Raw genomic sequence first — 22,885 nt, 5'->3', positions numbered from 1 at the left:
GTCTTTACACATATGTCTGGTACAGTAATTGCCTTCATAGGGCTTCCTCAATGTTCATTCTTATGAGAAGATTCCAAGATGTTGAAAATTGACTTTTTCTCACTATGTCTCAAATACCCACCGCCCTATTAAAATAGTGTGTCCTTACCTATCTGCTCCTTCTTCCTGAAATGTCTGTCCTGGAGCTGCTCCTTCACCAAATTCTGCTCACTTTTGAAGGTCACTGCTTTCAGAAGCTTCTGCTGACCCCTTTGACAAGTTGGTTATTTCTATTTCTGTGCTCCTGTACTGACTTGTCCATACTGTGCTCTGCTGACTTAGTCACTTTCAGGGCACTTAACAGAAAGTTTGAACCATTGGTTTAGGTATCCTTTCCCTTAGATAGACCAGGAGTTCTTTACAGTCTTCTAAATCTCTACATTCCATAATGCCTAGAGTATAGTAGGTTCTTAATATAATTTCCTTACTTGGTTTCAGGACCTTAGCAGAATTTTAAAGGTCTTAACATTGTGGTACAGTAGTGAAAACAGATTTTATTATTTAAACCATAATCTGAAAAAAAAAAAAACCATAATCTGATAAACAGAAGTTTCCTTTTATAAAGTGGCTGGCCTGGACTGAGTGACAAAAAAATCCACAAAACAATGAGCTTGCATGTTGAACAATAACAAGTTAACAAATGCTGAACACGTCTTCTATGCAAAGCACTGTGCTATTAGCACCATGATCTAACAGAATTTTTAATTTTTTAATTTTCCACATATTAGTTCAATGTATATCAGAATAAAGACATTTTTCTAAAAATATATAAATTATATGCAGAACAACATTTTTCTTATCTCTTGTTCATCTACTCTCCTATTCTCTAATGACTTTTTCTTAGCTTTATTATATTGTAAAAATCAAATTGACTTACCTGAAATTCCACTCAGGCTATTTTTTACACTTAGATAGCAGTTAATGTAGATGACAAAGCATCTTCTTGCCATATCTATACTGTATTCTTATTAGCATCTGGTGAGTGTCAATTACCACTTTTATACTGAAGAACATTTGAAAGACTGACTCAATTTCTGAACTCCTTCTAAAGGGGTTCTTATATTCCTGATCATTGTGGGGAGGGAAAAACCTCACATTTTGAAGAATTTGAAAAATAGTGTTTTTGTACATTTCTAATCTTTCCTGAGACCAAATCACTGGTCCATTCTGCGGTAATAACCTTGTTTTGCAGTAATAACCATGTCTTTTTTTTTTGGTAATAACCTTGTCTTATGATTGCTTATGTTTTCAGGGTATTTGTTTGGTTTCATTTTATAGCTTTGTTTAAAAAAAAACAATGAATATTCGAAGGATTTTGAACTAAAATATCAATGAATAATGCTAAAAAATGTTACCGTATTCTGTTTTTTTTTTAATTTCTTTACTAAATATTTTGATGAATCTTTTTTTGTTTAATGTAAAAAAAGAAAACACTTCAAGGGAAAGGTGAATGTGATAGTCATCTCTTACTTCACTTAATACCTTGCCCAAAGTATGAGTGGTGTGTGCATATGTGTGTATAATCTTTAGTCTTTAATATCTGTTCTAGACAACATCAAAAACTCATGTGAAAAAAAAAAAAACTCATGTGAGACCACAATGCAATGCCACACCACACTCACCAGAATAGAATAAATGAAAAAAAAAAAACAAAAAACTCAAGCATTGACAAAGGTATAAAGCAACTAGATATGGCAATGGAAATATAAATTGGCACAGCCACTTTGTAAAGCAGTCTATTAAAGCTGCTATTAATGACCCCTAAGGGATAATGACCCAGTAATTCCACTCCTAGATTATTCCCCAACAGAAATATATATTCTTCAAAAGACATACTTGAATAATCATGGCACCATCTACATTCAGGCTAAAACACAAAGTACTTAAGTGATTGTCAAATGTTGAACAGATACATGAATGCAGTGTTTTTGCAAAATGAAATGCCATGGTATACATCACTGAAATAAACAATTCACAACCACACACAGAAACAGAGATAAATCTCACATACCTAATGTTGAGTAAAACTCAACAAAGGAGTATGTATTATATGAATCCATTATATAAAACTACAAACCATTTATATAAGGTAGCAAAATTAGCCTGTGTCTCTAGAAGTTAAGTGAGTAGTTACTTTTGTCAAACTGAAGTGAGAGAAAGTTTCATGGAAGAGGTTCTGCTGTCAGTAATGTTGTGTCTATCGTTTCAGATTATATTTGCAAAGATAAGTTTACTTTGTGAAATTTCAACGATCTGAATTTTCAGTATATGATGTACACAGGTTGAAGCATGTGAAAAAGAAATAAAAACTATATTCACTTAACAAACAGTTCCTTCCTATGCCTACTCTACATTTCTCTTCTGCAATTAAGCATTTGTGGAAGTTGGGTGTTGTATTACTAAACACTGTTTATTGTTTGAGAAGATTGCAGAAGGAAATGAAGGAGGCATGTAAAGTATTTGCCAGAAAGCTGCACTACTATTATAAATAAAGCATATGAATTTTCCTCAAAATTTTCTGAAAACTCAAGTGATATCTTTTCAGGCTTTGGTTTCCAAAATATGACTCGCTACATGTCTTATAAGCTACAGGGGGAAAAAAAAGATTTTATTAGATGACACACCTGGAGTATTTCATAGCAGTACTTTTCATTTCCAGAGAATTTAATTACAAGAAGAGTCCTGGCTTCAGTTACTTTGGTATCTCTCTGTGTCTTACAGATATACTTTTTGAGTCTAATTTTCTTCTTTTCTCAATAGGTGTACAGTTCAACTTTCACACCTTCCATTTGGAAGACCATCATGACTATTTACTGATCACAGAGAATGGTAGTTTTACCCAACCACTGGCACGCCTTACTGGTTCAGAACTTCCTTCAACAATCAATGCTGGTCTCTATGGAAATTTCAGAGCTCAATTGCGCTTCATTTCTGATTTTTCAATATCATATGAAGGATTCAATATTACATTCTCTGGTAAGAAAATAAATTTTAAAAGTCTGTTTTTATAGTATAAAAAAAGAAAGGGAAAAATAACAGAAATGATTTTAAAAAGCAAATAAATATCTGTCAACCAATGTTAAGGAAAGTGTGAATATCTTGAAGATTGTCTATGGTAGTATTAAAGGGAACCTTTATACAAAAGCAAAATATAAATGACTTTCCTAAAAGTCTACTCTAAGTAACAGGGCAAAACTAGCTAAAATGCTTCATGAACTTAAAATAGAAATTTAATGATATATTTTAGGGATGTCTGGGTGGCTCAGTGGTTAAGTGTCTGCCTTTGGCTCAGGGTGTGATCCTGAAGTCCTAGGATCGAGTCCTACATCAGGCTCCCTGCATGGAGCCTGCTTCTCTCTCTGCCTCTCTCTATCTCTGTGTCTCTCATGAATAAATAAATAAAATCTGTAAAAAAGGAAAAGATATGTTTTAAAATTTTAATTAAACTCAAATGAACATGGGACAGTGATGTTCTAATTTTATGTCTCTTGGAAAAGACATAATTTATAGGCCAAGGTTAAGATAAATTTAATTTAGTACTTTGGAAATAAATGATATAGAAAAAAATTAATGTAGTTATCCCTCTATTCTAGAATAACCTCATCTAGAGAAAACATAATTTGGATTCCAGAGGGAAAACTTTATAAAATTAAAGTGAATAAATATTTTTCTATAAAAAAAACAGAAGTTTTTCTATCCGGTAGTTCTACTTTCTAGTTGAATGGAATAATGAGGCCAGTAGTTACTTCTTAACACAGAAACAAATTAATAAGTAAATCTTATGTCCACTTGCTAACATTAAAAGTGTAATATTATAATTATATATATTTATTTCTATATGATTTTAATGTATATATAAAATCAGACAAAAGCTAACCTTGTTTTCAGTTCTTGCTCTATATTTGCATGGAAATACTTGTCTTCTAAAATAATATAGCACATGAGCATAATCGATTTTAACCTAGAAGTTTAAAAGTATGTCCAAATAAATTTTTTAAACAATAAAAATAATAGCTCATCAACATGGAACAATTCCTTTTGTTCTCCATTGCAATTACAAGGTAAGTACATGCTCTGGAAATAGTTTTAACAAAGCTACTTCTTCTTAGGATGCTATATAAATTATAATATTGTTGTTTAATCAACTCTACTCTCTTATACCCTGAAGAGTGTTTAGCTGTTTATTTTCATGGTGCTCATTCATTGCTTAGGGAAATTTTCTTGTATAAATCTATAAAGTAACAATTTTCAGTGTGTGGGCACTTCAGTCTTACATAAACCATTGCCTTTGAAGTTCTGTGTTTTTCAGAATATGGATTAATTGAACTCCTTGTAGAGGAGAGACATAAGAGCCTTTGTCATTTAGATTAAAACCATTAAGTAAAATGCATTTCAAAAGTGCTAATGATTTCATCCCAAATGTTATTTTGTGTTTGAAAATATGCATCTATTATGCTATTATTATAAGTCAAAATCGGTGAAATGGAAATGTTTCTAATGCAGAAGAAAGAATATGAGATAAATAGCTAAATTCTCAATTTATCACTCAGAAGGTGACATTTTCTCATCTGTATTGAATTTCACACATAAAAGTACTTATCAAGCTATTCGATCTTTCACAAAAGAAGAAAAGTATGTGTGTCATTAGCATGTTTCCATAATTACACACAACATCATTTTTTAAATGTCTGACTGAGCCCAATAGCATCCAGTCTGCAAACAATAGCAATGTTCCCTTAAAAATGAATACTATCATTTTCTTTGTCCTCCTCTCCATCTAATTTACAGAATATAACCTCGAACCTTGTGAAGATCCTGGAATTCCTCAATATGGTAACCGAATCGGGTTCAACTTTGGGGTTGGTGACACTCTGACCTTCTCGTGCTCATCAGGTTACAGACTGGAAGGGACATCCGAGATCACCTGTCTTGGTGGTGGCCGACGAGTGTGGAGTGCACCTCTGCCAAGGTGTGTGGGTACGTGGTCAGCTGCTTTCATTTGCTTGTATGTGTAGTCACTGTCCATGGAGTTGCATGGTTATACACCCTTTGTTCTTTTATAATCTGTTGAATTTCTTCATTTATTTTGTATTAGTTAGTTCAATTTTTTTTTTCACTTGGCAATCTGGTGTACCTCAATTAACTTCTCAACTGCTCCATTTAAGTAACCATGCTTCTAAATTTGTTTTCAGATGACAGGGATAAGGAATCAATAGATATATAAATAGGTGATATAAAAATAGATAGATAGATAATCACATTTTCTGAGTTTACAGAAAATTACCTTCTTATATTCTACTGATGATGATTTCCCATGACTTATGACAGAAGATTTGGCAATAATTTATAATTTAGGATTCACATTCATGAAAGATGACTATGAAGGAAAATGTGTCAAATAAATAATAGATAATTTAAAGGCTATCAAGTCATGTATTGACTCAATGTATATAATCAATATATGGACCTATTATGATAGATGAATTAAGATGGCAATTCATTTTATGTTGTGAAATAAAGAATAACAATAATTAAAGTATTGAAAGTTTAGAATCACCATCCCGGTCTTTGGAAACTTAACTGATAAAAAAGAAAAATAAAGTAAAATTCTGTAGGGAAAATGAAGGATTTTCGATTAAGACTTAAGTCATTTCCTATTTAAAGTAGGAGATAAGGAGACAAAAATTTCTTCAGGTCATTAGCCATTTAGTGGTTGTCAGTACTTGTTTATATGACAGAAGAAGATACAAATGGTCATTTTATAATTATTTTATAAAGCTGTTGAATCTCTCAAAAGCACTTAATTTGAATTTACTTTAATTGTAAATGTAATTGTAGGTCACAGATCTATGTAAGTTTAATATGCTACAAAATCAGGAAAATTGTTAGAGATTTGATCTGTGGTTCAAGACCTTGTCATTTCTATGGAGGCAAAATGCCTACAGATGAAATTTAGAATGAGCAGGATGCCCTCTGTGACTTACTAATATATTATCCAGGGTATAAAATGTGGATATTCTGGTGGATCCCCAAATCAAGTAAAAAAATTATGATCTTCCAGGTTAATGTGGGTCTGAAGACTTTTATAGTGATGAGATTGTTTTCACAGCCTCTGTGGGTTATATAACAGACAGGATGATATATAACAGATGAAATTTCTTTTTAAAATCCTAGGCTTTTATAGAAATAGCACAAGCAACCACAGAGGCTTGAAGTTGGAAGGTGATGAGCAGTCACACTCTCAGAGCATCTTTTTCAGGAAGCTACATAGAATGCAATTTCTCTGGGTTTTTTGTTGTTTTGTTTTTTGTTTTCTGTTTTTTTTTTTTTTTTTTTTTCCTGCTGTATCCAGGTTTTGAATCCCTCCCTTTACCTGAGTTGCCCCCTTTCCATTTTTGCTTGTTGTGCATATTTTCAAAGACTAGTTAATGAGAATCTTGGGAATAATCCAAGTGAAGGCTATTGAATGTCTGAGTTTAGATGGTAGTCATTTGATATTGGGTTAATTCATTTTTCTAAACTTCATTTTTTCCATCTGTAAATCGGTTATAACAGTAGTAGCTAGTTCATTGTTATGAGTTAGTTAGGAGGATTAAAAGAGATTAGCCATGCCAGTCAGACACCTAATATAATTTCTGGAATATAGAAAGGATTCAGAATTTAGATGTTATTATAACTCATAATAAATATAATCTGGTATCTACCCAGCCTATCAATTTAGTTTATAAAACCAGCTATAGTAGGGAATGAATTCCATTTCATAAAACACTAACATTTATGAGGGTCTACTTGGCTCTTTCATATATAGTTATCTCATTTAATCCTTACTATAATCCTGTTGTTATTATCCTACTACCCACTCTTCCTCCACCGCCACCATTTTTCATCAGAAGAATCTGAGCCTTAGAGATTTGAAATAACTTGCCCAAGATCATCAAGGTTGTAAGTGACAGAACCATGATTTGTATGAAGTTTTTCATATTCTAAAATGCAGCTTTTTCTCACTAGAGGGTTTTATCTCAAAAAGGTCTAGAGGAAGGTGAATCTTGAAGGACTCTATGAGGACTCTAGGTCAGAGTTAATATTTTCTCTCAAAGCATCAAATACACACCAGGAATTACACACTTTAAGAAATTGTTTGCACGTAGATTTTTAAGGTTTAGTTCATATTTATGAAAAATTTTAATAGATTTACAAAACTCTGACTTGGCAAAAAAAAAAAAAACTTTTAAATTAATTTTTGTTTTACTATCGTATTTCTTTGAGACTAGGTTTATTTGTTTCTAAATCTTTAATGGGAAGGATAAAATAAAATCACCCTGTAGACAAATTTAGAAAGCAAATTATTGCCATGGGATTTTTCTCCACATTTTCAAATTAGCTGTGCTTGTGTTTAAGCTTATTGAAATTTACAATTAAACCTACTGACTTTAATAAATTCTACTGTAGGTATACATTTAAGTGACCAGATGCAAAGAAACATTTCAAATAGAATGACTTTTAAAATTTTTACTTCTCCAGTTTTCTTTAAACCTTACTACTCTGCCTATGCATTAAAACAAATGTATTCCTTTTTGTATTCCTGGTTACATATATGCATATATACATATTTCTTATTTTGTTATCTTTTCAAAGTTCACATTCTTTAGTCTAAAATGCAAATTATTTGTAAGTATTCATATGAACAGACCCAATTTTAGCAATGCTAGTTTATTTGAACAGTTTTTATTTCTTTTTAGATTTTCTTGTACTTTTAACTTTATGTATCTCGCATGCCAATTCCCTTATCCATACTGGCTTAAAAACCATTATTTAGTCTTTGGCGTTACCAACTTCATAGAAAGCTTATGTTATAGATAGTGGCCAAATTAGAAGTAGATTGTATTCCAAAAGTTTGCTTCTGTTTCAGATTTTTGGAATCTAGATGGTCTTTCCCTGGCACAAGGTTGCAAACGATGGATACATTCCCAGAATAAACCATAGATGAGGTTTTAAATTTTCTGTCATGTGGAAAGCTAATACTAACATTTACTAAAATGACTTATGTATACCTAGGTTCTTACATTGGTTATATAAGACGATATCTGACTCTGGACAGTAAGACAATTCATATTCAGAACTAATTACAGAAACTTTTTGTTTATATAAGTTTAATTTTGACTCTGTTTAGTATATAAATTGTTTGGTGTCTTTCGGTTTATGTTGGTAGAATCTGGTGAAAATTATCTTAATTCTGGATGGTACATAAGTAATAAATAACATTTTCATTTAAATAACTTTTCCGAGTAACCTCTGCATTTATGTTTTTAAAGTGATATTTTACACTACCTATTAAATGATTAAAATATAATAACACCATAATATGGTCTTTACAATCTATAAAGGATTTTATCATGTATTGTCTTATTCCAAAAACTCATCAGTGCTGTGAAAGCAGACTTAGCATAACTGTTTTATCAGTGAAGTTATGATGTCTATAAAAAATGCAAATTTAGGAGCAGAGCCATTACTCTCACAATGCTCTGAGTCCCAGGCTTGTGCACCATTCAAAAAAGCACACTGTTGTCTATTAAAAAATTCAAACTTAGGAGCAGAGCCATGTCTGTCACAATGCTCTGAGTCCCAGGCTTGTGCACCATTCAAAAAAGCACACTGTTGTCTTTGGACAATCAAGTTGGGAGGAAATCTGGTCTTAATTATAGTTGATACATGGCTTCAGAGACTCCTTATGTTGTCCTCTATTTTAATCGGAGGAAACTTCTTTGAACATGACCCATTTATCAGGGATTACTTAACTGCAGGGAAATTTGTAGAGCAAGAGAAGAATCTGGATAGAAACTGAAAGCATAAAGCTGAGAAACAGGGATTTTTCTCCCCAAGAGGTGGCCTCCATTACAGTCCTATGGTTAATATTTATACTCCAGCTTTTCTTCAGGTGACCTTTGGGAAGTTGTTCAGATATCTTTCCTGCCAACCTTTCTCAAATGTAAAATATGGATAATCATATCTATGGTGCAAGATAGCATATAGCTGTAAGCAGTGAAAGACATGTAAATCACCCAATGCACTGCTCAACACATGACACTCTTTCAATAAACCTCAGTCTCTTTTTCTTGTACCTGCAACTCTTTCTGTCGACATATATCCAGTTATCCTAAGGACCATCATGGCAAGAGTTGCAAGGATTGATTTTTACCAACCAGCAGGAGAGGAAACAGAAGAGATGGAGGAGATGAAAAGTTTAATGTGCTATCAGTAGCTATGTATTTCATACATATCTTATTTATGACTTAATTATCAAGGTGAAAATTTTATCTTAAAAACCAACACATACCTATAATTATGTTTTACAATTTAGAAAAGATAAAAATAATCAACAGATAAAATTATATTTCAGTAAAGATATTTTATATTTAAGTGATAATCCTGGAGAGCCATGTTTCTATGGAAATAGATAATCTGGTCATCTTCATAAGTGACCAAATTAAAAAAAAAAAAAGTAAAAGAGAATTGATTACTTTGAAAATAAGAAACACTGGCCTGTTTTTTACTTTCTTTACTAAAGTTCACATTCCAAAAAAACATTGGCATTCCCATTGCCGTCCTTCTAGATCAAGAAAAAACTTGCATATCCATAGTCCGCCTATATGCCAGAAATCATGCCAGGTCATGTTGCAAATAAACAAGAAGTTAATGAAAGAACATATTGTTTTGGAAAGTAGATTAGCAAGTTCAGTGTTAGTAATGATTTATCTTTAGTCAGGAGTCCACACATTTTGAAATCATTTTAAAAACATTCATTCATTCATCCTCATAGTTCCCCATTTAACACATCTTACTTCTATTTCTAATTTTATGTGTCATTGATTTTTTATATGACCTTGGACAAGTAACAACATCTTTCTTGAATCATAAATCAAATGAGAAAACTGATAACTCTGTATTATACATCTACACATTTTTCTCTTTTCTCACTTTTTAGATGATAGATACTGATTGTTACTTAGTTAAAAAATGAATGTTAACAATATGGGAAATAGGGTGCAGCATATATGGGACCTCTGTACTATCACTGTAACAACTCTGCTAATTTAGAACAATCTTAACATTAAAAATATAAAAATTTAAAAAAATAAAAGATTAAAATGCATGTGAAGTAGTTTATCTTTGAGCAAATTCTATTTCATGTCAGTCTCCAAGCTCACTATGCTAAAATTATTTACATCAGATACCCATATATATGTATCAAATATGATTGATTTATCAAGTTTGTCAGGATTGTAGATATATAGCCTTGTAGAAAGCAAATTAATATTAAGAGACCTGCCTTGCTTTCAGATGCTACCATTAATTAGCTGACTGCTTCTAAGCAAATGCCTTCATTTCCTATACTTCTCTTTTTTAGAAAGAATGGTGCCAGTATGAGTTCTATTCAACCCAAATATTTATATTAAAAATAACAGAAAATATTAGATGGACAAGTGCTCTAATAAATATAAATGCATATTTATATTTTTCTTGTATAATTATGATTGGGCACATTGGTCTTTTGATTTGACAATGTAAAAATCCATAATTTTAACTTATATCTGTTTCTCTGTTTGTTTTTGAACTTTTTGCTTGTGACCTTACAAAGTAAGCCAAGAAGGTATTAATGCTATTTAACAGCTGAGAAAATGCTGCTTGGAAAGATTATAAGTAATTAATGGAAGGTTATGCCAGAAACTGAGTCTTGAACTTTTTAGACCAGTGCTGTTATATTCCAGGTGAAATTTCTTTATTATTTTATTTACTGATGCGCTATTTTGGAATATTAGTTTTTTTTTTGTTTTTGTTTTTGTTTTTTTTTTTTTTTTTTAATAGAACAGACCAGGAATGAGCAAAGTGCCAGGCAGTAAATATTTTGGGATTTACAACTTGTAGTCAAAACTGCTAAATGCTCCCATTGCGTCCTGAAAGCAACAATAAATATGAATGAACAGGTGTATCTGTGTTCCAGTAGAACTTTATTTACAAAAGCAGGCAACAAGCTGGATGTGGCTCTGGGCCCAGGATTTGTTAACCTTTACAACAGACTGACCAAGCTTAGTCAAGTTAAATATTTTCTTTGCATTTGAGAACCTACTAGTCATTCAGCTCTAAGGAAAGAAAAAATTCTTTACCTATTCTCTATTTTTTTTTAAATCATGGCTCTGCTTATTAAAGTACCACATTATTTATTTCTAAGATAAAAAATTTCTCATGTTTTTACAGAAAGAATATTAGGGTGGCGTGTATGTGTGAACACTGATGTAATTTCTGGATAACATAAAACCTCTCCAAAACCTTCCAGATACCCAGATCTCTTCTGAGTACCAAGTCTGCATTCCCAGCTGTACACTGGACCTCTCCATATGGATGTCCTCCTACAAGCAAGTCGGCTTCACATGCCAAACAGAACTCATTATCTCCTCAGCCAAATCAGCCCTTCCTTCTGCACTCTTTATTTCAATTATTGCATCATTCTCAGCCAGTCATCCAAGCTAGAAATTGTGTCATCTTTCATCAGCCCCCTCTCTTTCTCTCTATCCATATTGGAATAGTCACTAAGGCATACCACCTATAGCATGGTGATCAGACTTACCACCATTTCTGTTTTCATTATCATTATGCTAATCTAGGTCTCATTGGTCCTCATGCAAATGAACATAATAGCACAATGATAATAATGTGTGCTAGGCATTTTGCTGAACTATATATATTTTCTTCTTTCACATATTCCTTTTAAGAACCATTTGAGAGAATATTATTCTTCCATTTATAAAGTAGCTAAATTAATTGCCTAACTTGATAAGGAACAAGAAAAATATTCCAACTCTTTTTTAATTCCAATGCTCACATCTAAGCTATTACATGTATAATTCCACTGTATCTATCTCCTTTCTTCTTCCAAATTCCATCTATGTTCTTCAGTAGCATTGCCAGTTATATATTTTTTATTAATAAGTAACAAATTACCATGAATCCATGGTAGCTTAAAACAACACATTTACTTTCTCAAGTTCCTGTGGGTGAGGAGTCTTGGCACAGCTAAACTAGGTCCTCTTCTTAGGGTCTCAAGAGCAGCAGTCAAGGTGTTGACTGAGTTCTCACCTGAGGTTCTGGACCCTCTTCCAAATGCACAAGGTTACTGAATGTAATTCGTTCCTTGTAGGTATAGGAATGAGAGCTTAGTTCTTTGTGCAGTTCCTAGAGACCATCTACAATCCCTTGCCATGTGCCCTCTTCCAACATAACCACTTCATCAAGTCAACAAGGAGAGTCCCTGTAGAGGGTCACTAGCAAGATTCAGTTTTATATAGTGAAATATAGTCACAGGAGTAATGAGAAGCAGGTTACAGGTCACACTTATCTCAGGGGGAGGAATTGCACTGAAGCATAAACAAATGCCAGGAAGTGGATATCATTGAAATTTCACTCTAAAGTCTGTTTACCCCAGTTAACCTAAGAAAGACCAGACCATTTCTGTTCCCTGATTAAATCACTACATGATTTCCCATCGCCTATTACATAAAATTGAAATACCTTAGTCCTTTCTTAGGTTGGCCTTAGTATCTCCTATAGTCACTCTCCTGTGTGCATTCTAGAATACAGCCACACAACACTACATGCCACTACCAAACATACCAAGCACTTTCTACACTTTAAAATGATAAAAACCCGTTGAGGTTCTAATGCGTGTGAATAATCAAACTTTCATTTGTGTTGGCATAAGCAAATAAATCATTTATCTCTAAGAAGGTGAGTGCAAGGGTATAGTGAGAAAGCACTGAAAGTGTTCTTTAGTAACTGGAGACTCTTTGCACTTTATTTTTTTTAATTTAAATTAAATTATCCAACATATAGTACATACGTAGTTTCAGATGTAGTGCTCAGTAATTTATCAGTTGCATATAATGCCCACCCAGTGCTCATCACATCACCAGGCTTTGTATTTTAATCTGTTGAGCTTCCATTGCTACTATCCTAATCGACACCATTATCTATCATTGCTTACCTGTATTATTGTAACAGCCCAAGCAGACTCTAGTATCGATTCTTCTCCCTCTTCCCCAAACCAACAGTCGATTCAAAATGAATTTCCTATGATAGAAATTTGACAATGTCACTCTCTTACTTAAAATCCTTCCATTGCTCTCCATTGCCCTTAAAATAAATTCTGAATATGACCATCTTACCTCTCCCTTCATTGGCCTAACCAGTTTATTCTTCAGACACACTTTATTTTTCCATTCTGATTTGAAGCCTCCTTGACCTTCAAAGTATGTGTTAGATGTCCTTGTGATAGGTTTCATGAGTTTTTTTTGTATTTCCCTTTTCTAGGTTTCATAATGCTATATTGAATTACCTTTTTATCTACAGTGGTGTTTAGCATATAGAAAGCTTTCAGTAAATTTGTTGAGTTGATAAAGAAATGAATATATAATAGCCAATGCTCCTTTATTTTTTTACATTTTCAACTTAAAACTTTAATTTATATGAACAAAGTACTAATTCAGAGGTACTGTATTCAGCCTAACACAAATAAAGGGCTATAATTACTATTATAGCCTGGGCCATCACACATGTTTTTAGTCGGTAATTCATTTGCTGTGCAGATATTAACACACAATCCATCAAGTTTAATAAGTTAATCAACCAACAAATAATGAAAGTTTCCAAGAAGAATACTAAGGAGAGCTTATAATTATGCTAGAAACAGAAAAGATTATTTTATAAAACTTGAAAAGGATGAGGAAATGTTGAGTCTTGTATGTGTATATGGAATAAAGCATTCCCCCAATGTAGTGAAATTTAGAGCTCAAGAAAGGGAACAGCTCGCAATTTTTTTTCAACAAAATGAAAAGAAATTTTAAAAATGTGCCTTATAGAAACTAAGCAACCATAAGAATGCAAAGAACCAGTGCACATGTCCTATTTAACAGAACTGTTTAGAGGATTGTGAACTTAAACTTTTCTAATTCATTTGGGATTTATAAACAGATTTATAAACAGATTTACAGGGAGCCTTTATTTTATTTATTTTTTTTAAGATTTTATTTATTCATTCATGAGAGACACACAGAGAGAAAGGCAGAGACACAGGCAGAGGGAGAAGCAGGCTCCATACTGGGAGCCTGATGTGGGACTCGATCCCAGGTCTCCAGGATCAGGCCCTGGGCGGAAGGTAGCACCAAACCGCTGAGCCACCTGGGCTGCTCCAGGGAGCCTTTTATAATCCAACTGGTCTGTTCATAAATAAGTGTCTAAGCTTATTTGATTATACTGTAGTTGACAAGTGAATACATGAGCCTCTTGAAGATGGAGCCTGTCTCTTATTTATCTTTGTCTCTTTGGGTGTCTACCACAAACTTTGGCATGTCACAGGTGTTCATTCCTTATAAGACAGTATAAAGTTAATTCGCCATATGATCATAATGAACCTGTTAATTAGAGTAGATTGTGATCTACCCATAATGGTGATACACTCACAAGATTTTGAAATGATCTTCGGTGTTATTCCAGTCTCAAATTTCTGTGGATATATATATTTTTTAATTTTGTGAGGACTTAAAATTGTAAACTCTTAAACACACTTCATTCCTTTATATTACTTAATGCTCTGACTATAAATCTTGTTGTAAGCCAAAATCTGCCTGCTAATTAGAAAGTTAGAAGGTAAGATAGTTGTTCTTTAGAGAGAGTTGAGTTATAGAAGAGGGGCTAGAAATGAAGGATTTACTGGAATCTGTGCCTCAGGGTCACGTCCTTCAGGCAATTGCAAAAGGAAGGGTCTTTTACCAGAAAGAATCACAAAAGTACCAAACGAACTTGCTTTCTTTGCAACTTCTGGTGATCTCTTCCTGGTTTTGTGGAGAATATGCTCAAGTTCAGAAATACCTCAAGCATAGTATTCTTTCATCTGTATCTAGTAAACTTAACCTAGACATATTGGGAAACATAAGGAAAAAAAGAGGAGATGGTGAGAGCTCTGAGAAAAATAAATACTAATATTAGCCTAGAAAGTATGAAATTCATCAACTTTGTCATTAGACAGACTAATTTTGGTTTTTACCTTAATTTATTTTTACTTAATTAGAAGGTGACTTGCGCCTAGTATGTATTAGCACCAGATAAGAAATATTTTACCTGAGGTAATAATAAAAGCTAATATTTGCTTTGTGTTTACCATATACCTGGCATGGTCTTGTGAGGTTTGAATAAAGACACTGAGGCATAGGGAAGTTAAGTAATTTTCTCTAGGAGAATATACTAACAATATTTTTATTTGAAGCTGTTTAGATTGGGAGCAATTTTTTTGCTATATGTAAATATGAGCCATAAAGAATAAAAGCATTAAATAAGCCAGTGTGATAATATTCTGTACATATCCCTAAACTGGTTCTTGCTTACAACAGTGACATCTGTGGCTCTCAGGAAATACTATCATTTGGCAGTGTAGATAACGGGAGGAGATAATTAAATGTTATTGCTACTTGTAACTGAATTAGATTTTGATGCCATGTCTCAGGAGAGGGTAGGATTTAATTGAAGTTGCAATAGGCCGAGAGTACCTAAAAGCCTTTTGAAACTGGGAGGAAAGGTCATTGTCACATTAGGCAAATAGATTTTAAAATCACCTCTAATTCTATGTTTTTATAAAGTCCACATCTATTTGTTTTGCGTATATGGTATATAGATTTTTTCCCCATTTCAGCCTCATAATGAAAATAATAGCAAAAATTATGCATGCCATTAGTACAGAGGTTGATTCCTAATAAATGGTTTTATTATTTGTCATCTGGTAATGCATTTAGCTAAGATATACTCAAATGTACCTAGGGCTTTGAAAACAGACAAAAGAACAGTGGAACAGACTAGAACTATCAATTAGGAACAGTGCATTGTACTAAGGAACCAATCAGCCTGAAGTTCCATGGCACTAACTGGGGTACATTTAGGACAAGCCCAGGAGAGTAGGGCTGTGGTTATTCTGCAGAGTAAATGCATTTGCCCCCTAATCAGAGGTATGCAATAAAATGAATTTCATTGTTTTCACCATTATTTTTTATTTTTAGCTGTTTTCTTTTCAGCCCAAGCTTTCAAATCTCAAATCCAGCTCCTTCACAGGACAAAGCAGCTGAAGTCATCTTCCTTTGTTTATTATATCAAGACAGTTGCCATGGAAATAATATAATGTTACAGAATAAGCATCATAAGTTAAATCCAGAATCAAGAAGGGACATATAAGTCAGGTTTGAGAGAGTGTGCTTATTTAAATAAACAGTGGCTTGGCAATCATTTAAAAATGTCAAGGTAAATTACTGAGAAAACAGAGAAAAATAAACTTAGAGCTTTAGGAAGTTTTTTGCAGAATTTAAATATTACCCTTCAAGCAGGTATTTTAGAGAAAAGGAGTTAGGGGATTATTAACCCTCCTACAAACTAAATTTCTGGCTATAAGCCTTTTTTTTTTTTTTACATCTCTGCATTGTACTCAAGTACTCTCAATAGCTCCCTCTGAATCCCAGTTCAATTATTGGTACGCTCGATGCATAGGTACCATTTTTCTCTTCATGTGTTTTAATCAGTCTGCAAAGACTGTGTTTCAAAAAGTGATGGATAGTTTTTATTTCGTGTGTTTTACTATACCTTTCTGAATTTGTATTCGATGTTTTATTATGCTTGGCTACAGAGTTCTGCAGGTATAAAATATTAACCTTTTCCAATCCTGTAAAATTGGAATCTCAACTGAAACTGATCACTACTTTTTAAAAGAAAGTCTGGGTTTTGTTTCTTCTAGGAAATTTTAATTTGTTTAGAGATTTTTTTCTGTTTTTCTGATAATGTAAGATAATTTCCCACATGTGCAGTCATGTATCTAAAACTACTTGATGTCTTTTGCCTGGGCGAACCCACTATACAAGAGACTCACCAGGGACACCTGGGCAGCTCAATGGTTGAGTGTCTGCCTTCGGCTCATGGTATGATCCCAGATCTGGGGATTGAGTCCCACATCAGGGTCCCTGAGAAGAGCCTGCTTCTCCCTATTTCTGTGTTTCTGTCTCTCTGTATCTCTCATGAATAAATAAATAAAATCTTAAAAAAAAAAAAAAAGAGAGACTCACCATATTGTTGCCCACATCTATAAAAGGAAAATCAAATTGTATCTTTTTCTACTTGGCATTTGAGTTAAAAAAAAAAAAAAAAAAAAAAAAAAAAAAACTTTGTTTTATGGTCTAGGCTATGTCACCTTATCCGAAATTCCTTTATTCATCCAAAACATATTTTTTTGATGTCACTCCATGATAGTTTAAAAAATACCCTGCCCTCTTCCTACTATATGAAGACAAATAAAAACTATCTGGTAAGTTTTGTAAAACAGAAAAACTCTCTATTCTCCTGCCAAGAGCCTCTCCTCTCTTAACCACCTCCAGCCCCACCACCCTTGCCCATGAAACAAAATGACTGTAGTAATCAACCATGATCACTAATGATGCTGTGTATTACCCTTAGATGTGTGGGGTTAAAACAAAAAGTTGAGATGTGCTGATGAATAAAATAATATAGTGCAGTTCATTGTAGTCCACATTTTCTTAAGATCTTGAAAAACACTAACATGCCATTACAAGTTTTTTTCCTCGGGTACAATTTTGAGGGTACCATCAATGACTCTATGATGTTTTGCTATATTTTCCCCCCTTTTTTCTAATCCCCTCCCCTAGCTTCATTTGATTATATTCCATTTCTTGATCTCACAATGCCTTTCTCATAAAAGTAACAACAAATGTACAAAGAAAAACCTAAAGAGAATTAAATAGAAATGAAGACAACATGCAGATTGCTGAGGCTTAATGAATACAAGGGATCCATGAGTTATTGGTTAGTCAAAATCAAATACCCTAGAAATGGAAATCATATCTTTAAAAAATTGTCAGCCTTTTAGTAGTCTGCCACAAGCTATAATGGAGAGAGAAGAGAAATAATGTTGTTGAATGCTTATGATGTACATGGCAGCATGCCTGGTACTATGATGTTTTTCTCTCATTTACTCCTTACAGTAATCATATTAAGTAGATATTAATATTTCCACTTCCTATATTGAGAATGTAATGCTCAGAGAGGCGAAGTGTTTCACATTTTATGTCACAGCTAGTAAACGTAGATTCATCTATCTTCCAAATCTCAAAGTCCAAATTCTTTCCTTCTTACTTTCTTCATTTGAATTTTTCCATAGTTGCAATAATGACACAGTGTCATATTGCCATTCTGTGAACATCACTTGTTTTTATTTTCTTCAGAGGGAAAAAGAGAATGGTTTGGGGGCTAAAAATAAAATCATGGAATTTTCCAAGGAAGTTTTCCTTGAGTTTGGTTTACTTTACTTTCAAGATAAGTATTTCTATGATATTTAATTCATTCTCAAATTTGAAGAGATGTATTATTCAAGTTACATGTGTTGTCCACAGAAATGTTAATAAAAATAACTAGAAACAAATTTCAGTAAATACTATGATATGATCTAGTTGGGATTAAAATTATTCTTTTCTTTGTACATAAGTAATGATATAATAATGAAAGCTTCCAAAAACCTTAATGTCTAATACACATATATTTTTTTCTTCTTTAGCAATATGTTTCTGCCACTCCTCAAAATAACTGTTGTTCATATTAATGTATCAGGGTTCTTTTGTCATTAAATTATCTGACAACTTAGCTTTGGGCATCTCTAAATTTATATTCATAAGCTTACCAAACTTAGCTTCAATGACAATAGTGGTTGGAATGCTATGCTAGTAATGGTGACATAAGAAAGATATTAGCAATTATTTTATTAGAACACATTGATGGTGGGGGTGGTGTGCATGGGTGGCTCAGTCAGTTAAGCAACAGACTCGATTTTGGCCCAGGTTGTGATCTCAGGGTCAGGAGATTAAGCCCCAAATGGAGCCAAGCATGGAGCTTGCTTAAGATTCTTTCCCTCTCCCTCTGCCCCACCTCAATCTCCAAATACACACACACACACACACACACACACACACACACACACATTGATAGATTTGGTATATTATTTATTCTATCACCCAACAAAAATTAATCCAATTCAACGAATATTTAGTAAGCACTGACTGATTTGGGTTGTTAAAGGTAAAAATATAGAACATATGCTTTCCCAATAAGGATCTCTTACTCTATTTTAAGTGGAAATAAATTCTTAAGACTAATTATACATCATGAAATGAGAATGAGAAATAAAATCCATAATACAGTAGAGGGGAATAAGTTGTTATTATTTTCCCTGGAAAGATAGACAACATCTTCTCAAAAGTGCTATATTTGTGAAAATGAGCTGGATTTTACCAAGCAGAAAAGATAGAGATGACCTCCTAGGCAAAGGATGTAACATAAGTCAAACAGGTAAAATTAATTTGTCTACAAATCTGTTTTGGGTCTGAATGGATTTTTCGTAGTTCTTTTCTGAGTCCCAGTTCAATTATAGCTGTAATCAATATGTAGCTAACACTTCCTTCTTTCTGCTTTTTAATCAATTCATGAAGGCCATATTTCCTACGATGATAGATAATTCTTATTTCACATATTTTTCTTGTTCAGAAATTTGAATGTATGCTTTATTAGAATTGATATGGTAATAAGTAGCCACACTGTAATATTCCATATGGTACAAAGTCTGGACTTGGGGAGAGAAAAAAAACACCCTAGGATCAAATCATGGCTTTACAACTTACTGGTTGTGGCAAGTTGGACTAGATATTTAACCCTTCTGTCTCATCTATAAAATAGAGATCTAATTTTTTTAAATGTTTAGATTTACTGAGTTCTTATTATGGCCAGGCTCTGTGCCAAGTGATTCACATGTATTAACCCATTCAATCTCAGCAAGTATCATGTAGAAAAAAGCATTATTACCACTTTCATTTCACAGATAAGGGCAATGAAATACAGAGTTGTTATTTCACTTAGATACCTGTGTGACCAAGGTAACACAAAGCTCATTGCCTGACATTGTTATAGAGGCTCTATGAATTCAGTGTGAATGAGCTTAAGTTCATTCATTTGCATACAAACCAAACTAGAAGGCTACTCTCTCTTCAAGAAACCTGAAGCTAAAAACAAGATTCATCATTGCCTGTGCAGCAGACCAGGGCTGGACAAAATGAGAGGCAGACAGAGTTTGAGAATCTTGTATGCTATGTTAAGGAGCAAATGAGACCCATTACAATGTTTTAAGCAAAGGAAAAATACAGTCAAATTTACATCGTACAAGATCTTTCAGATATTTACATATATGGATGAAAGATCTGGGCTTCCTTAACTTGAGTTTGTTCTACTGAAATGAGAGAAATCCATTAGGAAAGTGTTTTAGTACCCCTTACATAAGTTTATAGAGCAGAGTAATAAAATTGGAGAGAAGGGGGCAGTTTTAAGAACCAAAGATTATTTGTGTTAGAGATCTCCAGAATGTTTGGTTATAAACTCCTCCTTAATTTGTTCAAGTTACATGCAACAGCAGTTATTGCCTAGTAAGATACCAATTCCTGGAATGAGTTTAGTATAACATCTCCAATTCAGAGGCAGATTCTTGGCTTCCTGATCAGAATTCACAGAACATCTCTTTTAAATACTCTTCTACTGCTTTTATATCATAGCCAGACCACAGACTATTCCAAGAGACAAACTCCTCTTGAGTATACCACAGAGAGAGAATAAAGAGAAATACCCACTATTCCTGTGGCATGGTCTCCAGGCTCCAGCCAGAAGAAGATTCCAACTGAATACACAATCTGGAAATCATGGGAGAGGTCCAGGCTGAGAAAAATTTATAGGTTTTCAGTGTTATAGATGCTACTGAAAGCCATGAGTTTGGATGAAATTAAGCAAGGAACTAAATATAGACTGAGAAGAAGCCAAACCCTGGGTCTCACCAATGTTTAGAAATCTGGCAGATTAAAACTAACAGAGATGGAGAAAGTCTATAATGTAGAAGAAAAACATAGAGATCTGATGTCCTAGAGGCTAAGGGAAGAAAGAGTTTCAGGAGAAAGGAATAATCCTGCCCCAAATGTGACCCAAGGGTAAAGTAAGGTGAGGGGTGCAAATATACATAACAATGTGGAAGTCTTTGGTGAACTTGACAAATGCAGTTTCTGCAAAGTGCTAAGGTGAAGTTCAAGAAAATGGGAGGGGAATTGCAGAGTGAATCTGGACAACTCTCTTGAGGAGTTTCCCTGAGAAGATCTGTATAGTGAAGAGGTAGCTAGAGGGAAAGGTTAGATCAAGAGTTTTTCTCCTCAAATTTTTTATAATAAAAATGTTCAAATATGCTCCAGATATGAAAGAATAAGACGTTCATATAGGTAACACCAAAGTTTAACAATTGCTGAAATTTTGCCATATTTGTCTTAATATTAATTTTTCTGCAACATTTGAAATTACATTGCAGATGTCAGATATATCTCCCCAGAATATTTTAATAGGCATTTCTAAAAATGAGGTCATTGCTCTACATAATTGTAATACCATTATAATAGCTGGAACCATTTAAGATCCAGCCCACCTTCAAATTTCCCCCAGTTTTTCCCCAAATGTCTTTTATAGTTATTTCTTTTCCAAAATTAAAATTGAAACTAAGCTTCATGCTTATATTTGGTCATTATAATTCTTTATTCTTTTTTTTTTTTCTGTAACATGACTTTTTTTAAGAAACTGAGCTAGTTGTCATGTAAAGTATTCCATGTTCTGGATTATTCTAATTGTTTCCTTGTTTCATTTAACCTTTTCAATTACACCACTCTCCCACTGGTGTCCAGCTCCCTTGCCCCATCCCTTTGCTGTTTGTCATGTAAACAAGAAGTTAGGTCCAAAGACTCTTTAGTTTCTGGCTAACCACTCCCTCTCTTTCACTCTCTCTTCCTCCCTCTCTCTCTTTTCACCATAGTCCTTCATGGGAGATACTTGTACATCATTTTATATCTTATTAGTTGCACTCAATGTACTCGATGTCTCACTATTTTGGATGATGCTTGATCCCATGATTGAAGGTTGTTTTTTTATAAGATAAAAATACAATACAGTATAAGCTGATGAAAATGATCCAATGAGGATAGGAAATTGATGGCAAATTAGCAGAGCGCTGTCGTTGCCTAAGCAAGAATACTGTAGGGCTGTAAATATACAAACCTTAGGAATACAAACGACTACCCCAAGTGACAGATCACAGGAGAAAAGCAAGGAATGTGAGCACAGACAAGAGTAGATGGGGTCATGTGGTGCTATGTTGTGCTATGTTGGCAGAAACTTATAAGAAGTTCTTTTGATTAGTGTTCTCTGTGAAGTAGGAGGCAAGATACTTAGCTGACAGGAGGATGGAGGAGAAAGACACTATGTCTTTGAGAAGAGATGAAAGTATGAAATAGTCATAAAAGAGTGAGAGAGTGAATGAATTAGAAAATATTGAAAGTTGGGGAGCCTGGGTGGCTCAGTCAGTGAAGCATCCAACTCTTGATTTCAACTCAGGTTTCATCTCAGGGGCGTATGATGGAGCCTCGCTTCAGGCTCCGTGCTCAGCTTGGAGCCAGTTTAAGACTCTCCTCCCACTCTACTGTCTCTTTTTACCCTCCCCCTTGCCCTCCCACCCCCACCCCGCTGCCCACACATGTGCATTCTCTCTTTGAAAGAAAGAAAGAAAGAAAGAAAGAAAGAAAGAAAGAAAGAAAGAAAGAGAAAAGAAAAGAAAAAAGAAAAAATATTGAAAGCACCAAGAAATAGGACAGAAGTTGTGTTTTGAAAGAGTGACAATAAATCAGGA

At 33.6% G+C, this 22,885-nt stretch overlaps 1 protein-coding gene across 1 annotated transcript in view; it reads left to right on the top strand.

Moving 5' to 3' along the window:
* The window catches only part of CSMD3 (CUB and Sushi multiple domains 3), a 1,170,241-nt gene that overhangs the window by 796,176 nt on the left and 351,180 nt on the right, over positions 1 to 22,885 (top strand). Inside the window, exons 21-22 of the mRNA XM_049093360.1 lie at positions 2,800 to 3,015; positions 4,828 to 5,016. Of these exons, the coding sequence (XP_048949317.1) occupies positions 2,800 to 3,015; positions 4,828 to 5,016 (405 nt within the window). The remainder of the gene's footprint in view (positions 1 to 2,799; positions 3,016 to 4,827; positions 5,017 to 22,885) is intronic.

This window comes from Canis lupus, chromosome 13, assembly GCF_003254725.2.
Source record: "Canis lupus dingo isolate Sandy chromosome 13, ASM325472v2, whole genome shotgun sequence".
NCBI classification, from domain to species: Eukaryota; Metazoa; Chordata; class Mammalia; order Carnivora; family Canidae; genus Canis; species Canis lupus.
Note: the sequence above shows the minus strand (reverse complement) of the source record. Positions and strands in the feature narration are given on the sequence as shown.